The sequence below is a fragment of the Lepisma saccharinum genome, chromosome 22 (assembly GCF_977018435.1).
Source record: "Lepisma saccharinum chromosome 22, izLepSacc3.1, whole genome shotgun sequence".
Lineage (NCBI taxonomy): Eukaryota > Metazoa > Arthropoda > Insecta > Zygentoma > Lepismatidae > Lepisma > Lepisma saccharinum.
The window spans coordinates 17,560,193-17,581,578 of record NC_139250.1 but is presented as its reverse complement, the minus strand read 5'-3'; the positions used below and the strand labels follow the sequence as shown (position 1 = coordinate 17,581,578).

Sequence of the window (21,386 nt, the reverse complement as noted above, 5' to 3'; positions counted from 1 at the left end):
GTTCATTTCAATAACATAGAAATGTGAACTGTTACTGAAAGAAATGACAGAGGCAGAAGAGAGCTTGAATTTCTCCCCATGTTGGAAGTGGAGGAGGTTTTTATGTTGGTTATTAAGCCAGGTATCTGTGAAAAATATGAGTATTTACAGGATCCCATATATTCCTTATGGAGAGGCTACTTCAACTTCAAGTTACGTCTAATCGGACATTTCGACTTTTCCAACAACAAATGAAATATTGAGCCTGTTCTTTTTTCATTCATATGATTTCTACGCCATCAGAAGCTTGCTATCCAAGAGCGAAAGTATTGCAAAGTCTAAATATCCTGAATGCCGGCCCCCGTGGTGGAGTGGTTAGAACATTGCACTACAACAATAGGGGTCCCGGCCTGGGCATGGATGTTTGCGAGTATCCATTCATCAATTTCATCATGTCATCACTCATCTCCATCTTCGCAAATTAGCCAAAAGTGGCACAAGAAGCAAAGTAAAATAAAGCAAATCAAAAATCAAAATATCGTGCAAATTATGGAAAATGCATAATTTTCTTTACTTTTGCAATAACATTGTGTGGAGGAATGGATTTTGTGATAAAATTATTATCTCATGTGAAATTATGAATATTGTTAAGCAAAACTATTTTAGATTAGTATCATATGGTTCATAAATATTGTGAACTGTGTTGTAATTCGTAATTGTAATTGATTACTGTACCTGGTTATGTAGTTTACTTATGTCTTTAGTTACTAATCACCAGAGGCACACATTTTTGGTAAATAAGAAAGCAAAATTTTGGTACAAAAACAGTCAATTTCGGGTTCAAAAGCGGTAAATAAAATGAAATTTCGCTGTTATAGTAGTGAAAAAGTGCCATATAAAATGACATTTTGGTTTTAAAAAATGTGAATATCATCCCAAATTTGATATAAAAACTGCACTATTACACAAAATAAACATATCCCTTCTAATAGCACATTAAATCATTACCAGAATATTAAGTTTATTCCTGTATAAAGAATCCATTTTTGCTTCTCAAATATTTACAGTAGAATTAATCAATTTTCCGTGAATTGCATAACTCTCAGGATACTTGAGACTTCAGAAAGTGTCGGTAAATTTCGTGTTTAAGAGTCTATTTCATATTTTGCAGTTCATTTCGCATCATTTCGTGACAAAATAGGGTAGGAAAATGAACCTCACACCTTTCAGAAACCTGAAAAATTAACATTAGAATGTGTTATTTCACATTTCGTGTTTTCGTCAAAAACGAAATATGCATGCCTCTACTAATCACATTATCATCCTTGCTGTAGGTATATTTTACCACCCTGTGCTGTCTTGCCGGATGGTAAGTTCATTGGAATATGGGAGATAATTCGTGGTGTTGCAGCTGTGTCATATTGCTTAGTTGGACCGTACTGCTTTGCTGTGGCACCATATGGAAATGAAATTCAACCCTTTGTGCAATTCCTTAATGTTTTAGCATATTTGGATTTGTGAGTATTTTTGTTACAAAATAGCTGATATCATTTGTTGATAAATACAAAGGAGAGTCAAATTAGAACCTTAATTTGTTTTCGCTTTTTATGTAGTAGATTTCTGCATGTACAATTGCACAGGTTTGCTGATTTATATTATATATCCATTGCTGATCCACATATATTTCCAAGTCTTGAGTTAGTGCCTGCTCAGGAAGAAGAATCTTTGGGATGCATGCGCAGTCACTTGTGACCCATTGCGAAGGTCTTTCCACCCATCTGCCTGCGAACTGAAGCCGTTGTCGTACTTCTCCCTCCATTCTTAAGCTTGCTGACGTGGTATTCAAGCATAGAGATATTCAATTTTCATTTGCTGGAAAATTTCTATAACAGGGTGTCTACGAGCCAAGAAAATGTCTAGAAATCAACAAGTAGGTCAAGAAAGTCGAGAAAAGGTCAAGAAATTATGCTTGTGGTCAATAATTTTTTATATTTTTTACAGTATAGTGAATTTGTTATGTACCTGTATGCTATTGGGATTTGATAAAATTGAATATTTGGAAATCTCAAATTGTATTGAGTTGTGGTCAACATTTGTTCACTTTGTTTCTTAAGAATTCCATTCTTGTATGCATGAAGGGTTGTAAAAGTATTAAATAAAGTAATGTGTAAATTTCCAATTCAGGATGAAGTCTGAAGCTTTATTTTTTACATGTATTAATAATTGAAACAAGTCTAAATGTCTTGTTAAAGTTTTCGTTTTAACCACCCTTGTGGTAGGGGTTTTTCATTGAATAGAAATATCTATTCTCTTAATTTCCAGCTTTAACTAAGTAGAAAAAGGGTGGGGGGGAGGTCAAGAATTTTGGATTTCTTATTTTGATAAACACCCTGTATAAGTTTGAGGCTTCCAGAGGAAGAAACCACTGCTCTTCACTGGTACGAATGTGTGAAGGAGGTGCCATCTTTAGAAATTACGAAAATTGTGTTTTGAAGTGCACTTGATCCGTGTTGCACCCTTGAAGTAATTTTGTAAATAACAGTTGATACCTGATGTAAATTTGACCCGTATACAGTCTGTCATATCATTTTTATCGGACTTTTTAAGGTTTTCGTTTGAATCATGTGATAGAATGACTGGAATTTCATTATTTTTCGTTATACCGGGTGAGCAAAAGGTAACTGTTCACCTACATTATGCTTCATTACGCAGAGAAAAACTTCCCTTTCTTGATGTTAGTTGGTACATAAGGACATGGACAGTTGGTTAGTAAGACACTCATTGTTGTCAGTCAGTCATTATTGTTTCTTCGGAGCATGATCTTGCAAAACGCGTAGCTGCATTAGCAATGGTTAGTCTCTGAACCACTGGCAATACTCAACACGCTTGCCGTGGTGTCTTTCTTGCAGATTTTGCACTACTGTTATTTTGTAGGGTGTAAATGTAAGAGCTTTTTCAGTGCAGTTCTTGCGCTGCCATACGATGCACTCACTTGCTGTGACAATTTACGAATTGACTTCTGTGGGCTTTGCTTTATTCTAATCGAAATATCCTGTAATTTGTCCTCTGTTAGAACTCGTGACCTGCCTGATTTCGGCGCATTCTTCACTGATCCCTTTCTGCAAAATTTATCGATCAACCGCGCACTGCATTACGATGTGGTGGATCTGTATCAGGAAACCTTTCCAAAAACTTATTTCGCACTTCTTCCGTATATTCACCTCCATGTCAAAAGACTTGTTCCACCAAAAACACACGAGCTCTGAAGAAACAACAATGAGTGACTGACAACAATGAGTGTCTTACTAACCAACTGTCCATGCCCTTATATACCAACAAACATCAAGAAAGGGAAGTTTTTCTCTGCATAATGAAGCATAGTGTAGGTACACAGTTACCTTTTGCTCACCCCGTAGTTTGTACATTGTTTTACATGCAACAAGAACAACAATTTTGTAACATTTAGAGAGATCACATGATCAATTCAAGAGGCCCACTAGTTCTGGTTGTTGTTGTGCAATATATTATGATGATGTGTTTTTATGTAGGTTTTTTTAGCTTAGATCAGGCGACTACTATGTTAGGTCCTGCCTGTTCCCTTGTGATAAAAGAAGTCGTGGCATTTTGCAGAATCTGCAAGAATGTCCGTCACATTACAATTTTGCAGTCTTAATTTCGTTGAAATTTTGCAAATCCAAATTTTTATTTATTTTGCACCAGCATTGTGTGAATGTATGGATTTTGTGATTTAATGACAGACATTTTATTATTTCGATGTACAGGGTGTGACATAAAAATGGGTTACTTTGTTTTCATTGGGAGAGTTTCTGTAATGGTTATGGCAACACTAATTGATTGTCATTTGCATCACCAATGTATGGATCGCTGCAGTGGAGCTCAACATGCTGTAGCTGTGAGGGTGCTTTATTGGTGACTGTTACTGATATGAGGTGAGTATACAGGGTGTTTCCGGGCTGATGATATAAACTTTCAGGGATGATGGAGAAGGGCCGATGTATCAATTTGAGATAAAGAACCCTGGTCTGGAAACGACTTAGTCGAAAGTTATAAGTGAAAATCGGTGTATGAAGATGTAATACTTTTATTACCTGCACAAGTTTCACAAGCTGCTACATTCACAACAGTTGTTCAAAGTGGCGTCCTCACTTGATTTCTTCTTGTGGGGTCATGTGAAAAGTCTTGTGTACGAGACACCTGTTGAGACTGAAGAGGATCTCCTGGCAAGAATTCTCGCTGCCTGTGACATTGTTCAAATGACCCCAGGGTTGTTCCAACGGGTACACCAGGACTTTGTTGGACGATGATGTCATGCCTGCAGTGAAGCTGGAGGATGCCACTTTGAACAACTGTTGTGAATGTAGCAGCTTGTGAAAGTATTACATCTTCATACACAGATTTTCGCTTATAACTTTCGACTAAGTCGTTTCCGAACCAGGGTTCCTTATCTCAAATTGATACATGTGCCCTTCTCCAGCATCCCTGAAAGTTTGTATCATCAGCCCGGAAACACCCTGTATACATGTTATTCTAATCTCGGGAGACATGATCTTATTCCATCAGCAAATGCAATCAGGATGTGCCTGAAGAACTTTGAAGCTACGGGAAGTGTACTGAAGCAGAAACATTCCTATTGACATGTTGGAATGTGCCATGGACAAACCTCAGATTGACCAAGTGTCATCGATGAAATGGTGGTCACCTGCAGGACATAAAAATAATTTTCAACACATAAACGTGACTGTGAATATTTTGCAAATGGCAATGTGTAATGGTGTAATTGATGTGTTTTTGTGTAATAAAACGTGGTACTAGTTTCGTTGCATTAAATAAAAATCTTATTCTTATACCACACTCGTTATTTCTTGAATATATTACAGCAAAATTCTGGTAAACTAATACATTTCAGTTGAGTTATTATGTATTAATATTTGAACAACTTTTGTTACAGTTTTAAATCATGGTTATCAATATCTTCAACGCTAGTTAGTTAGCACTACTTTAATCTTATTAATCGAAGGGATCGGGCGTAAAACATCGTAAGTGATATTTTAGTCATTTCTGAGTTCATTAAGAAGAAATGTTATTAGAAGCTATACTGTAAATAAATTGTTTATGTGTTGTGTTTACAAATTCCGCAAGGCTTCACTGGGTCCAATGCAAAATGTCACTTACCATGTTTTACACCTGAGCCCTTCAATTGTAAACAAACAAAATCATTTGCATCTCATTACCATATATTCAGCCATTGAAGAAACCAGGTTTTTCCCATGTAATGTACTCAGTTCCAACATTTGTTCCATAGGATTATGAGGTTCTTTGTTGCTTACTATGATGAGAGGGGAATTCTGATTACTCATCCACTGTACACGGCAATTCACTACCTGAAGCATGCTTTTGCTGTGGATGTTATCGCTTCATTTCCCACAGAATTATTCATATCGATTTTCCTGCCACCAGAGTATGATGAAGAGTATGGTGCAACTGAAGGATCTGTTGTGTAAGTAATTATCATCTTTATATTGTTTATATGAATCATTATCTAAAGTATTATTTTTGCTACTGTGTGGTTATTATCAATTTAGCTTATGCACACACATTGGTGTAAAAATGTTTAATAATAATATTATTATTAATAATAACTAACCAGCTCTCTAGTCTTCTTAAACCTGAAGGTTAAAGCAACAACACAAGCTTTCCATCTGTTACCAATTTCCTTTAGGTCTATCTTCATCTTGGCCTTCCCACAAGTCTCTTACCATTAGGTTTCCCAACAAGAATCCTGTAAACTCTTCTTTCCTCTCCCATTTGTGCCACATGGCCTACCCACCTAAGTCTTCTTGATTTAATTATTCTAATAATATCTGGACATGAATACATATTATGTAGTTCTAAATTATGTAACGTTCTCCACTCACCTGTCTCCTCATCCCTATTAGGTCCAAATATTTTTCTAAGGATTTTATTTTCAAATGCTCCTAATTTATGTTCCTCTTTAATGTAAGGGACCAAATCTCATCCGTATAATACTAAAGGCAATATTATTATAATAATAATAATAAATTAATATTACATATTTACATTGTTTTACACAACATGTTGGTGTTTTGGTTCTAATATGGTGACAATAAGGATGAGTGATGATTGGATTGATTTTTTGTTTTAAGTCCACTTTATGCACAGTAAGGCTAATTGGGACTGGACCTACAGTTTAAAGTGGGATCCGAACCACTATGTGCCTCCATCGGGAATCGAACCTGGGACCCCTTGATTTGGATGAGTGATGATATTGATGGAAGGGATACTCACAAAGAACATCCATGCCAAGGTTAGGATTCAAACCTGGAACCACTGGTATCATAGCTTACCACTCCTCCACAGTGGTTGGTTACTACTCCTGTATCATTGCGTGTTTATGTTTGCATAGAAACCAATGAATGATGATGACACTGTAACACAAATGAAAAAAGAAGTGAAATCATCAAGAGAACAAGGGCACAGTGACACATATGGAAAGTCAATTAAAAAGATAATTTGGGCAGAAACCAAAGAAACACTTACAATTTACAATGTGACAAGAGGAATAAGAACACCAAAGACACCTCCATGTGTGCCTCATGTAATGAGCTTGCACTCGCATTCAGCATCATAGATGTCTGGATTGTTGAGGGAGGAGAGGAAGTACCGTTTATGTTTGTTTAGTTGGTCAGCTATTTTGGAGCTTGGTTTGTGTGTTGTTTGGATGTTGTAGGGGCGGAGGGCTTCGGTAAGGTGGTTGGATGTGGTAGAATGGTAGGGAAAGGCAAACCACTTGGTTTTGTTACCGGGATCTGGTTGCGATGGTGGAGCAGGTTGTGTTGATGGTGCAGGTTGTCTGACTTGGATTTCAGCTTTGCTGCACCATGTGGAGAGTTGACATTCACTTCATCCATGTTTCAGTGCCAGTTCCATGATGGTTGCTATCTCGTCCCTCAGGTCTTCTTTTCTGGAACAGTAGGAGAAGGCTCTTAGAAGTTTAGCCATACGTTTGCCTTTTGCTTGGGTGGATGGTTGGATAGTGCATGGATATATTGGTTGCCTGCATCTGGTTTTCTGAAAACTCTGGTTGTGAATTTGTTTCCCCTGCGGCTGATGGTGATGTCCAAGAAATTAATTTTGCCCTGCTTTTCATGTTCTATGGTGAATTTTAGTCTGGGGTGGATGCTATCTAGTTTTTTCCAACAACAGGTTGATCTCTTCGGGTTTTTTGTATATGACTATGGTGTCATCAGCATATCGCCCATATCTGATGAATTTGAGTTCCTTTTTTCAGCCAAATGCATTACTATGTTTGCTATGGGAGCCGATAGTGGGTTTCCCATGGCAAGGCCTTCAGATTGCTAATAGAAATTATTTCAAATTGAAAATAATTGTGTCTTCAGCTCACTTGTAGCAAATTGGCAGTTTCGGCTACTTCCAGTGCGGGGACTTTGTTTATGGTCAGCCACCTTTCAACTGATGTAGGGCTAGGTTTATGGGTATTGAATTATACATGACCCCGGATTAAAATTCACCATAGAACATGAAAAGCAGGCAAAATCAATTTCTTGGACCTCACCATCAGCCGTGGGGGAAACAAATTCACAACCAGAGTTTTCAGAAAACCAGATGCAGACAACCAATATATCCATGCACTATCCAACCATCCTCCCAAGCAAAAGGCTAAACTTGTTTCGAAGATCCTTCTCCTACTGTTCTAGAGAAGAAGACCTGAGGGACGAGATAGCAACCATCACGGAACTGGCACTAAAACACGGATATACTGAATGTCAACTCTCCACATGGTGCAGCAAAGCTGAAATCCAAGTCAGACAACCTTCAACAACCCGCTCCACCATTGCAACCAGATCCCAGTAACAAAACCAAGTGGTTTGCCTTTCCCTACCATCCTGCCACATCCAACTGCCTTACCAAAGCCCTCTGCCCCTACAACATCCAAGTAGCACACAAACCAACCTCCAAAATAGCTGACCAACTAAACAAACATAAACGGTACTTCCTCTCCCCCATCAACAATCCAGGCGTCTATGATGCTGAATGCGAGTGCAAGCTCATTACATTGGCAGATCCATCAGGCCCATCAGTGAGAGAATTCAGCAGCACCTATCAAATGCAAAAACTGCCCAACCCACCACCGGACTCGCCAAGCATATCAAATTCCACAACCATAAAATTGAGAAAGTACATGTCAAATACAAAGCACACACTCTCATAGACACAAAAATTTAAGAAACACATGCCATCATGCACTACAACCATGAACTGAACATAGATAGTGGTCAGGCACACCACGCCTGGCTTCCATGACTGCAGCAATTAACACCGGTGAGCAGCAGACGACATATGCGCAGACATACAGGTGACAGCAGCACACCTAGTGGCGATTTAGGAAAAAAACAACAAACACGCCAAGCAACAACACAATGAATTCCAACGAGGATGGTGGCAGTAGCTACCGAAATTAATAGAAAATAATGTAAAACAGCTTCGCGGAAAACGTGAGTAGCTTAATTATCTATTACCGCGTCTCTCATTCCCATATTATGAACTACTTTAGTACAATGAATTTGAGGAGGATTTGCATCTATTTCTGCCATTGAATTTTTGAAAAATTAGCCATGAAAACCGAGTATTATATCATGGTCCTAGAGTGGCTACCCTGATTCTGATTGTTATCTATGGTGCACATTGCAAATGCAGTTCCTATTATTACAGGTAGAGAAATACAGTATAGATATAGCACAGTAAGGAATTGTTATATTTTATTTTCAGAGTGCATCACCTTCTCGTCTCAGTATTTCAACTAAATCGTGTCTTACAAATATATCGGCTGCCATCTGCTTTAGAGGGTTTGCGGATGTTCGGTTTCAGAAATTCAGACAGAATCAGGTACGTTTCATGTTTTACTTACTGGTACAATTAATGTAAAAGAGTAGCTTTATTTCAGAAAAAAATATTAAATAAAAATGCATTTATTTTTCTCCTCCAGGTTTGTAAAATACTTTATAATCACGGTGATTTTTCTAAATATATGGACCAGTATTCTGATCCAGTTTACATGCAAATTTCCAATGGAGACTCCACAGAATTCGTCTATAGCCACTTCGTTTGGAGAAGGTTTCAAGACCTCTTCGGCAACTTATCATGTCCAGTGTTTGTCTGAATGTTGGCTCTATTCATCAAGTAAGTGGTTAAATATGGCACATGTAAACTTATTATGTTCATATTCTTGTACTTTAATAAAATTAGGATAATTGCACCAAATATTACCCTGTATAGTAAATTATGATGATAACCGTTCTTCCAAAAAGAATGGTTGCGAATCTTGTTGAGACAGCTCGGTGGCTGAGCATGTTAAGTGGTCGACTTTTGATCTCGCCACCGAAGTTCGCCAGTTTGAGTCCTGGTGGTGTTCTTTGTGAGGTACCCTTGATTAGTTTCATTTCATCATCCAAGATCGTGATGTTGCAATTTGCTGAAAGTGGCAGAAAAGCAAGATAAAATGACAAAATACAAATACAAATTATTCATTATAATCATCATTACCAGCCAAAGATGCGGAAAAGTGACATTTGCTCATTTTAAATATTTCCTTTGTACCTCTTTTGTTTATACAGTGATGAGGATTAATGATGATTTGATGAAAGTGATGAAGGACCAAGAACAAAGATTACATCCACACCAAAATATGAACCCTGAAGTTTCATTGGGTGATCTTGAGTCAACAACTCTGTGTGCTCAGCACTGAAGTCGGACCGATGAAAAACTTACATTCTCACTTTAGCTACAGTGATGGAAGTATCCGGGTTAAGAAAGAGTTTAATCAGAGAGATGAATTCACTCTATTGAATATGTAGATATGAAAAGCATGACGTTCATGTTTCATTTTTCCGTGCAGTTTTTGTTCGCAGCGAAGTTTTGTTTGTTGTGAACAAAAACTGCATGGAAAAATGAAACGTGAACTTGTCCGCGTAACCGCCAGAGATATGAATTCAAACTCTGCCCATCCTGTTTCCACCATATGCAAGGAACAGTGAAATAGTTTCTGGAATTGTAGCATAGCACTGTAATAGTAGGACACTTGTGCAGACACGCCACTGGAGAAAGGCTTATTTTGGAATATTCTGTAGTTCGATTGCCACATTCAATTTGATGTCCTCTGTGGTTGCAATTCTTAGATTAGGAAACTGCCAAGAGCAAGATCTAGAGTGTAGAGTGGGTGGGTGATGACAGGAATGTGTTTCTTGGCAAAGAATTTCTGCACAAGCAGTGATGTGTGGTTCGGATCCATGACAGCTGCCTGAGAACAAACTTTGCACCGACACATCTCAACTTACAGAATCGCATGAATGGATCCATGGAAGATACCAACTTCTTGCTCCAATTTCACGATGGTCATTCTTGGATCAGATCGAATCAGTTGTTGCACTTTTTCATCATTTCTTCGGCTCTGGATGTGGTAGCCCTTCTGCTACATAGCCTCCGTATCCTCTCCATTCTTAAACCAGGAAATCCAGTCGTAAACTGCAGATTTCTTCAGAACAGTGTCACCATAAACTTGCTGCAGGGTCGATAGCATCTCTGAAGCAGAGTTTCCCAATTTGAACATGAACTTGATGTTTGTATGCTGTTCAAATTGCAACATTACACTGAATTACCAACCAACACTCGCATCTAATTGAAATGCAACAGCAACGACACACTGTATTCCGAAACGTGACCAGACCTGTTGCAACTGGTAGCATACATGATAACCTTCCCACCACAACATGCATGTGCTACCTTATCTCTCATTCTCCACCTGGAAGGGAATCCTGGGAACTTTTTTTATCTGCCCATCATAGAGCACTGCAATTATCAAACTGTGTGGTAATTTGCAATTAATTTTATTTGTTATTCACATGTACAGGGTGGCTACACATCGGGAATTCTGTGAATTATTGGCTCCAGGATTTCTGCGTGAATTTTTCTCCGTAGACGTGACAAAATTGCAACTTGTATTAATCCAAATCCCATTGAATTTATACATATTTATAAATGCCCTGAGGCAAGTACTTCACAGTTTAGCTTTTATTTTATCGAGGAAGGATTAAGCTTTGTTAGTGTCATTTGAAGAACAATCTATCTGACAGATGGAAGATTATTGTAAGATGAGATATCTTGAAGTTGATTACGTAAATTTGAGTGTCTATATCATATACAATTAACAATTTTTTCGAGTCCGAGTATGTGAATTGATAACTGTAAACTATGCACCTTAAATTAAATATTTTAAATATATTTATTGTGTAATGGAATTGAATTAGAATTTTTGGATACGTTGGAATCATGGTGACCCTTCATATTGTTAATATATTTGTGTGTGTGTGTGTGTGCAGTGTGGTATTTTTAGGGCGAATTCCCCCCTCTGGATAATTGTGTCCCTCTCTCTGCTTCATAAATTTTATCCTGGGGGAATGGTGTTTGGGGGGGGACAAGAAATTATTGGCAATTTAGTTACTTTTCCTACTTCGCCATTCAATTGCAACATTTTCTGTCAGACAACTGGAAGCTTCATTTGGCAAACACAGATGTGGCCTCAAGGACTGCTCTATTCCTGGAATTGTCAAACAAGTGGCCAGGGTTGAAGATCACCTCCCCTCTCTCCTTTTCTTTGTCCACGGAATTTGGTAGGAAAATGTATGTGAAAGTTACAATTTAGTTGTCACGTGACTCGAACATGTCACCTCAGAACACCTCAATTTGTATGAATGGAACAATAGCACACAAAGCTAGCCTACATGTAATTTTTGATGCAAACGCAATAGCCCTTTATGAAGTCATTTTTTAAAGAACAGTTTGCTTTTTTTAATAATGAGTTAGATATCTTTGTGAAGCTAGAATGTTAGTGGAAAAGGTGAGCATTACGAGTTCCAGACTCTGCTATATCAGGAATCTGCCTTCAAAATGAACGAAATCTGATAAAGCTGGTGGCAGTGAAGGCTGTGTTGGTCAAAGGAGTGGTTTTGAAAATTTGCAAGTGCATCTACACAAGATGGAAGTAGTTGTAAAGCGTTGAGTTTCTTTCTTTGTTGCCTATGAAAGATTTAACAAATGTAAAATTACATGGCCGCTACATTACCTTTCATTGCCCACATAACAATTTTTTAGAATTAACAAGCTAATAGAACTTGTGTTAAGCTCCGGTCCATAGATGCAAGTTAATGAGTAATTTTTATGATTTCGCAAATGTAACGGTATATTAGCAAAGTAGCCTTGGGCACTATTTTTATGTGGTAGAAAACTTTTTGATTCTGCCTCCCCCAAAAAGTTATGCCCAAGTTTGATTGAGATCCCCAAAAGTTAGGTCCCAGACTAGAGTTTGGCGGTGGGTGTCAAAATCTCACTTTAAAAACTGTAGGCAAAGTCCCGATTAACTGTTCTGATCATAATGTGGATTTGGCCATTTCGTTCTGTCAAGATACAAATTCACATTGGCAATTTTTCAACAATTATTAAAAATAAGTTTTGTTTAAAGCTTTTTTAAAAAAGTTCAGTGAAATAAAACGAAGTGTGGAGTGACCCTATTTACCAATTAAAATTGTCACCTTGTAATAAAGTGGTCCCGGGTTCGATACCCGGTGGAGGCACATAGTGGTTCAGTTCCTACTTTAAAACTGTAGGTCCAGTCCCGATTAGCCTTACTGTGCATCAAGGTGGACTTAAAACACTGAATCAGCCAATCACATAATATATATATATATACACACACACACACACATGTGTAATATATATACACACCGGTATATTATATTAACATTATAACTAAAACTAACTAACTAACTCTCTAGCCTTCTTAAACCCGAAGGTTCATGGCTGCAGCAACACAGGCCTTCCATCTGTCCCTATCTTGAGCAAGATCTATATACTCTTTTCCATCCCTACCAATTTCCCTTAGGTCCATCTCAACGTTGTCCCTCCATCTTCGTCTTGGCCTTCCTACAGGTCTCTTACCATCAGGTTTCCCAACAAGAATCCTGTAAACTTCTCTTTCCTCTCCCATTCGTGCCACATGGCCTGCCCACCTAAGTCTTCTTGATTTAATTATTCTAATAATATCTGGACATGGATACAAATTATGTAGTTCTAAATTATGTAACCTTCTCCACTCACCTGTCTCCTCATCCCTTTTAGGTCCAAAGATTTTCGTAAGGATCTTATTTTCAAATACTCTCAATTTATGTTCCTCTTTCAATGTAAGGGACCAAGTTTCACATCCATATAATACTACAGGCAAAATTACTGTTTTGTATATTTTAACTTTCAGTTTCTTAGATATTAAACGAGAAGACAAAAGTTTATGAAGAGAGAAGTAACATGCATTTCCTGAATTAAGCCTACTTTTTATTTCCTCTTTAATATAATTTTCATTTGTTAATATTACTCCTAAGTATTTGAATTTGGAAACTGGTTCAAACGAGTTGTTATCAATAATTAGATTTTGATTATTACCTAACACTTGGTTTTGGCCTGTAAGCATATAGCATATATTTAGTTTTCTCTTTGTTAACTTCCAAACCTATCTCTTTAGCAGTTTTGAAAAATATTTTAGCATTATTCTTAATTGTATTCACATCATCCCCCAGTAAGTCTACATCATCTGCATATGCTAACAAGTGAGTCACACCATTTAATTTTAGTCCTTCTTTAGTTTCTTTTACCTTCCTAACAGCATTTTCTAAGGCAAAATTAAAGAGCAATGGAGATAATGCATCTCCTTGTTTTAACCCATCATGAATTGTAAATTTGTCAGACATATTAATACCCACACGAATTTTACTTTCTGTTTCACTGGTGCATATTTTTATCATACTAACAAGCTTCTTAGATATTCCAAACTCTACTAATATATTATATAATTTATCTCTTTTGACCGAATCATATGCTTTTTTGAAATCAATGAATAGCTGATGGACATTTTGATTATATTCCCACTTTTTTTCAAGTGTCTGTCTGATGTGAAAAATTTGATCTGTAGTTGATCTGTTACGTTTAAATCCACATTGATAATCACCTATAATTTCATTAGCATATGGTGTTAGTCTTGTTAAAAGAATGTTAGATAATATTTTATTTGTTGTTGAGAGTAGAGAAATTCCACGGTAATTATTGCAGTTCATTTTATCACCATTTTTAAACACAGGAACAATTATGGATTCTTTCCACTGTTGAGGGATTTCTTCTTTATTCCATATTAAACAAATTAATTTATGAATTTGACATATTAATGAATTTCCACCATATTTAATTAACTCAGCTGGTATTAAATCAATGCCAGGTGCTTTGTTATTCTTTAGCCTTTTAATAGCATCTTTAACTTCAGTCAAGTTAGGTTCTGGAACTAAAGGTTCTGCTGTGTGTACTTCAATCACTTCTGATTTATCTCCTACATGGACATTTAAAAGGTCATTAAAGTAGTTCTTCCATCTATTTAGAATATCGCTTGGGTCAGCTAGAAAATCACCGTCTTTATCTTTTATCAAGTTTACTTTAGGTTGCCACCCCTTTCTAAACTCATTTACACCTTTATATAAATCTCTGATATTTTTATTTTTGCTGTTTGTTTCTATTTCGTTAATTTTGCTTTTCAAGTAATCTCTTTTTTTACTTCTAAACATGCGGTTAACTTCTCGCTTTATTCTATTATAATTGTTTAGATTTGTATCAGAGTTATTTAACCACCTAAGTCTAACCTGATTTCTTATTTCTGTTAGATTATGACATTCATTATCAAACCATGGCTTACTTTTTCTCGGTTTATGGTATCCTATACTTTCTTTAGCTGCTGACTCTATTGCATTACGTATGTGCTCCCAATTCTTATTTACGTCTGTTTCATTTATATTTTCATCATCATTTAAATCCTTCAAAATATCAAATCTATTTGACAGTTTAATTTGGTAATCTTTCTTAATTCTTTCATCAGTAAACTTTCCTGTATCAAATTTTAGAACTTTTAGATTTTGTTGCTTATGATTTATCACTGAGAGTCTTTCTCTTAATTTAGCAATTACTAAATAATGGTCACTGGCACAGTCAGCACCTCTATGTGTACGAACGTCAATTATACTAGTATGCCCTCTCTTATCAGTGAGAATATGATCTATCTGATTATGAGTTTTACCATCTGGAGAAGACCAGGTATATTTATGGATATCTTTATGTTTAAAAGTGGTACTTTTCACAATTAAATTCTTTGAGGTTGCAAAAGTAATCAATCTTATACCATTATCATTACTTAATTCATGAAGACTTTCTTTACCAATCGTGGGTTTAAATGTCTCTTCTTTGCCAATCTGTGCATTACAATCACCTAACAGAATTTTCATATCATACTGAGAAAATTTATCAAAGACCTGTTCTAACTCTGTATAAAAATTATCTTTAGTATTATCATCTTTATCTTCCGTTGGTGCATGTATGTTTATTAAAATAATTTTACACCACCTACCCTGTAAAACTGCATATGATATCCTATCATTAATAAATTCTACTGTTTTAAGAGCCGAGATAATTCTATTATTTATAAAAAAGCCTGTTCCAAAATTATGATTTTCAGTACCACCATAGAAAAAAGTATAATTTTTAGTTTTAAGATTCCCTTCTCCTGGCCACCTAACTTCCTGGACAGCTACTACATCTAATTTATACTTAACTATCTCATTAACTGTACACTGAAATGTCCCAGGCCGGTAAAGGCTCAAAACATTCCAGGTGCCTAATTTAATATCCTTATTCCTAATGAAGATCTTATCCTTAGTCCAGGGACCTCCCAAAGTAGTCCCCACCCAGAGATCCGAATTGGGGACTATTTTACCTCCGGAATATTTTACCTTGGGAACATCCATGGCCTTATATTGCTGATTCTTGACATGGCTTTTTTACAGTGCAGAGTTGTCAGCTCTACGCCTAACCCCCAATATGAATGGAGGAACTACTACACAAGACAAACACAAACACATTAGACATCACAATTACTACACAAGACGAACACAAACACATTAGACAGCACAATTACTACACAAGATGAAGACAAACACATTCGACAGCACGACTACTACACAAGACACACACAAACACATCACAACTATAACACAATATAAACACAAACACAGCACAACTACTACACAATATAAACACAAACAAACTACACACCACAACTACTACACAAGACAAACACAAACAAATTAGACCACAACTACTACGCAAGACAAAACAAACGTACTAGACAGCACAACTACAACACAAGACACATACATACACACCACCGATACTATACAAGACAAACAGAAACACATTAGACAGCATAACTACTACACAAATTAACTGAAATCTTGTTTTTAATAGTATATATAGGAATTGGGTATTCGTGTTTAACGTAGATATCTCATTACAAAACTTTTACGTGCGTTGTTTACCTTTTATATTGATTAAATACCATCCTCTAAAAAGTCTCAAAGCACACAGGTTAAGTTTCATCGTTCTAAGCAAAAGTAGAAACTCTACATATTTTAAGTGTGTGTGTAAATTAAATTCGTGTAGAATTAAATTTAAGTTTAGTTGGAAAATAAATCTTTCTTGTATCCTACAAATGAGTTTTCGCTGCATACGTGAATAGTTACAAGGTGTACAACTTTGCTTCCGCCGTTTTTCCCCAAAAATATGATGCTGTAATGAAAAACATTGCTTACCCAGGCATTATTCAAAGTATTGTCCATCGCTGGCCACTACTTTCTCCCATCTTTCGGGCAGCGTACGAATGCCGCGTCTAAAAAATTGTTCATCTTTGGAGGCGATCCACGAATCGATCCACTTTTTGACTTCTTCATAAGATCGGAAGTGTTGGTCAGCCAGTTCATGAGCCATTGATCTAAACAGGTGATAATCAGAGGGAGCGATGTCTGGAGAATAAGGCGGGTGGGGTAGGACGTCCCATCTTAATGTTTCCAGGTACGTTTTCACCACTTTGGCAACGTGGGGTCGTGCGTTGTCATGCTGCAAAATCACTTTGTCGTGCCTCTCGCTGTATTGCGGCCGTTTGTCCTTCAATGCTCGGCTCAAATGCATTAATTGCGTTCGATAACGAGCACCTGTGATTGTTTCACTTGGTTTTAACAGCTCATAGTACACGACGCCGAGCTGGTCTTCCACCACTATGCCGGTCTTCGACGTTAAAGTCACCGTTCTTGAAGTGTTGAAACCACTCACGACAGGTTCTCTCACTTATAGCGTCCTCACCATATAAATACATACATGTGTAATATATATACACCGGTATATTATATTAATATTATTACATATATATATTATATCGCACAACAATATATAAGCATTATCTCATGCTGTCTCTAGACAGTCTGTAGAATTTCCCCCCCTCTGAAAATTTCTTAAATACCACACTGAGGTGGTAATACGTAAGGTACAAATAGAGGAAACTTCTACCCTTGAATTTTTGGAAAGTTCGTCGTGAAAACCTGGAATTATACTTGAATTTTACCATGATCCTAGAGTAGCCACCCTGATGTAGCATCTCTACCTTGAAAAAACAAGTTTTTTAAATATATTATCAGTTGACATAATCTTGAAAATACTAACTTCTGTAATTTTTAACAGCTTTTCAGAATACGAGTAACCCATTGGTCATTTACATAATCGGATACTATTGGATAACAGTAACAACAACTACCGTTGGTTTTGGTGACATATCTGCTCAGACTCTTTTTGAAATGTATCTAGTCATAGTGCTGATTCTTCTTGGTAAGTATTACATTATTCTTGTATGTAAGTATTGCTTGAATTGTAGAATTATTATTACAGTTGTTACAATTAAAATGTGGGAAAATGTAAAATCGGGGAGCCACTGTATATATTGATGAAGGAATTGGGAGCATGGAAGGCTAAAATATCAATTTCACTAAAACATCGTCCTGAAGCTCGTCAGTTGAATGCTCATTCACCCCAAATTCCACCGGATGCAGAGCCGAGCAACAAGAATTCTCCACTTGGTTGTGCACAGTGAGCAAGGCAACAGCCCTCGCCAGCGATGACTGCACCTCCACTGTAAATTTCCACCTGCACCAAGGGATACCACAGATGAACAGTTATCAAGAGCTTCATATTTCCCCCTTTAAATTTAATATTCAATCAATTTTAGACTTACTGTTGATATTGAAGAGTGGTTATTGTCTCCTCTAAAAAATTAATTTTCAGTCTCCACACCAGAATTTCCGCAACAGTCTAAGACAAAAGCAATACACAAGAATTGGATACCCCTTCAATTTAATGCTCAATCCCCCCACTAACTAAAATACCTGCCATAATCTAAGACCTAGAGTTGGATACTGTCCCCAAAATTTAATTCAGAATCCCCCCCACATGTCAATTAAGGCCTAATATGTAAAAGTTGGATATCCCCCCCCCACCTTTGATAGTACCCTTAAACACTTTCTTTTCTTCATCTAATGGATTAAATATGGTGAATTTAAGGTGTAAAATCTTTACATATACAGAGTATTTTAGGAAAAAGATATAAATGTTAAATTTTATATTATTTGAAGGAAAAAATCCCCACCCCAAAATCTCGATGGCGCAACCTGTGCCATAATACTCCCCTGTGGGCACCCCTGCTAACAGGAGATCAAGAGCGTATCTACCGTCACACGGGAGCCACATCTTCAGTATTTGTTGCGGGAGATGTGTTTTGAATTACCAAGCTAAGTGCACACCATCGGCATTTGTCGAGCGAGAAATAATGGAGCTCAGTCGTTACGGTGTCTGACTACCATGTGAAAGACCCGGGGTCTCCCTGCGGGGGAGAACCGGAATCTTTTCCACCTATTCAAACTGCTCCGGTGCCCACACAGCATCATATCAAGCGGGTACCTGGAGGAAACTTTGAGGGATAAAGGTACCCAGGAGCATGGTGCTGATCACATCACCCCCACCTTCAGCCGTGATTAAGAAAGTGTGGGACCCTAACTCCATACCCCTATACACCTTCATGGCAAAGTGCAGGGGAGCACTTTGCTTTTACTTCCTCAAAAATCTGTTCCAACATATCAAACTGTCACGAAAATACGTAGACCACGTAACCTACAATTTATAATAATAGTTTAAGAGCACAATGGAGTATTAAGTTCCGATATATTTGGCAGAATAATGTTCTAAAACAAAAACGCAAATTTTGGGAAACGTAACACTAACAAGTCAAAAAAAGATAATGCCAATTTTTTGTGCCATAATATATCGGTATCTGTCACGTGAGATTGATTGATTTAAATTTTTTGGGTGCGTCACCACTTATGGTCATTATGCACCCTTCAGTATATACAGGGAAAATTCCGTTATCTAAAACCCTTACCTTAAAATTAAGAAGGTGGTATGGGAAATAACTTTCCCAAAATAACTTTCAAGATATCAAACTCTCACAAAGAGGTAGACCATGTGACTTACAATTTGAAACAGTAGTTTAAAAATACAATGAGGGTATAATTTTAGGTATTTGCCAGAAAATGCGCTAAAATGAAAAAGTGAATTTTGGGGAAAATAACACTGAATGGTAAAAAATAAAAAAATAAAAAAATACACCAATTTAAAAAAAAAAATAATCAAGATCCCTACCGATTAGGCATAAATAAAACAAGAATATCAGTTGTAATTTATTGCATTAGTAACAGTGAGTCCTAACCTAATTTTCGGCATAATCACCACTGTTGTTCTGACATTTGTTGTAGCATGGCACTAAATTTTTTATGCCCATGGTATATGTGTCTGACAGCAAAGACTGGAATGATCTCTACCGCAGTGTAGCTGTGAAATCCTTGGCCTGTTAGAAACCTCTTTAGTTAAAGAAAGAGATGAAAGTCGGTACATTCAAGGCCAGGGCTTTCTGAAAAAGAGGTCTATCATAGAAACAGTTTTTGCGGTCCAAGATCTTTCACCTGAAGTGATGCAAAGGGCCCGTGTGTACTCAGCTGTATGGGGTTGTGCACATTCGATTGGCCTTCTGTGAATTGTCTGCACCATCGTCTGACCATACTATCACTCACGACATCCGGTCTGCAGAACTCACAAGATTGCTGGTGGCTCTGTGCCAAATTCTGAGTGCAAAAATCTGATTACTACACTTAAGCTAGATCACAGTCGGTGGGAGACTGTATGAGAGCTGCAATTTTTAACCTAGAAGTGTCCTAAAACGGCTGCATTGCAACTGTACCAGATTACAGCTACATGCCACTTCTTCCTGCCTGCATGTGTGTGTGTGTTGCTCTCCGACCACTAGTGCCGCACTCATGGTTCTTGCAAGCAGAGGGTTCCAAACCTCAGTGGAAATATCAACATATAATACCGATAATGGATAAGGAGACTGATAAATTACAAATTGTTTTCCTGTAGTTTACGGTTATTACAAGCATAAGAAAACAGTTTTTCGTTGTGACGTTTCAGGAGAACACACACATCCTTTCATTTTGACTAAAGATACAGTTATAACAATGCTCCTGAAACGTCACAAGGAAAAACTGTTTTCTTATGCTTGTAATAACCGTAAACTACAGGAAAATAATTCTACAATGCAAGCAATGCGTAGATACAAGAAAAACAATTACAAATTTTATTTCTTAATCAATCACTCTTCACTCTTATCACATTTAGTCATAACTTTAAAAATAATCAAGTATTTTATTTTAAACTTACTGCATATGATAAAATTCCGTAATCCTTCCCTAGCTTATGAATTGTAATAATTTTCCAAATTCTCAATTTTGTTGTTTGAATTCAAATCATAGAGAGTAGAGAAATTAAGTCAATTTCATAGAAGATAATATTGGTACTTAACAAATCCGTACCTGGATCTGTATGGGTTTATTATTTACATTTTTCAAAAACATTGATTTAGTTTAGTTTGTAATTGTCAGGGAAAAATGTAAATTTTGTCCTGGAAAACCTGGAAAAGTCAGGGAATTTCATTTCTGCTTGTTTGTAGCCACCCTGGTTATTATGACGTTACTACCAGGTATCCAAAAAAGTTCATGCCGTATTTTGCAGTGAGAAATAAAGACTCTGTAATTTCTGGCAAATGTGTTTTATTAAAAAAAATAAGCTCCCTCAGCTTCAATTACGTGTTCCCAATGAAATACAAGCTTATAAATCCCGCGTTTGTAAAAGTTCTGGTCCCGAGAAGCAAAAAAAATTGTCCTATGACCTGTGTGACATCATCTCTGTTTAGGAACTGTTGCTCACGCAAATGATTATCCATGGCCAAAAACAAATGAAAGTCGGATGGGGGAATGTCCGGGGAGTAAGGAGGATGA

At 36.9% G+C, this 21,386-nt stretch overlaps 1 protein-coding gene across 1 annotated transcript in view; it reads left to right on the top strand.

Moving 5' to 3' along the window:
• Positions 1–21,386, top strand: part of LOC146005024 (uncharacterized) — a 142,096-nt gene that overhangs the window by 64,080 nt on the left and 56,630 nt on the right. Inside the window, exons 18-22 of the mRNA XM_083144158.1 lie at positions 1,314–1,496; positions 5,303–5,497; positions 8,809–8,925; positions 9,026–9,219; positions 17,689–17,832. Coding sequence (XP_083000284.1) covers positions 1,314–1,496; positions 5,303–5,497; positions 8,809–8,925; positions 9,026–9,219; positions 17,689–17,832 — 833 coding nt within the window. The remainder of the gene's footprint in view (positions 1–1,313; positions 1,497–5,302; positions 5,498–8,808; positions 8,926–9,025; positions 9,220–17,688; positions 17,833–21,386) is intronic.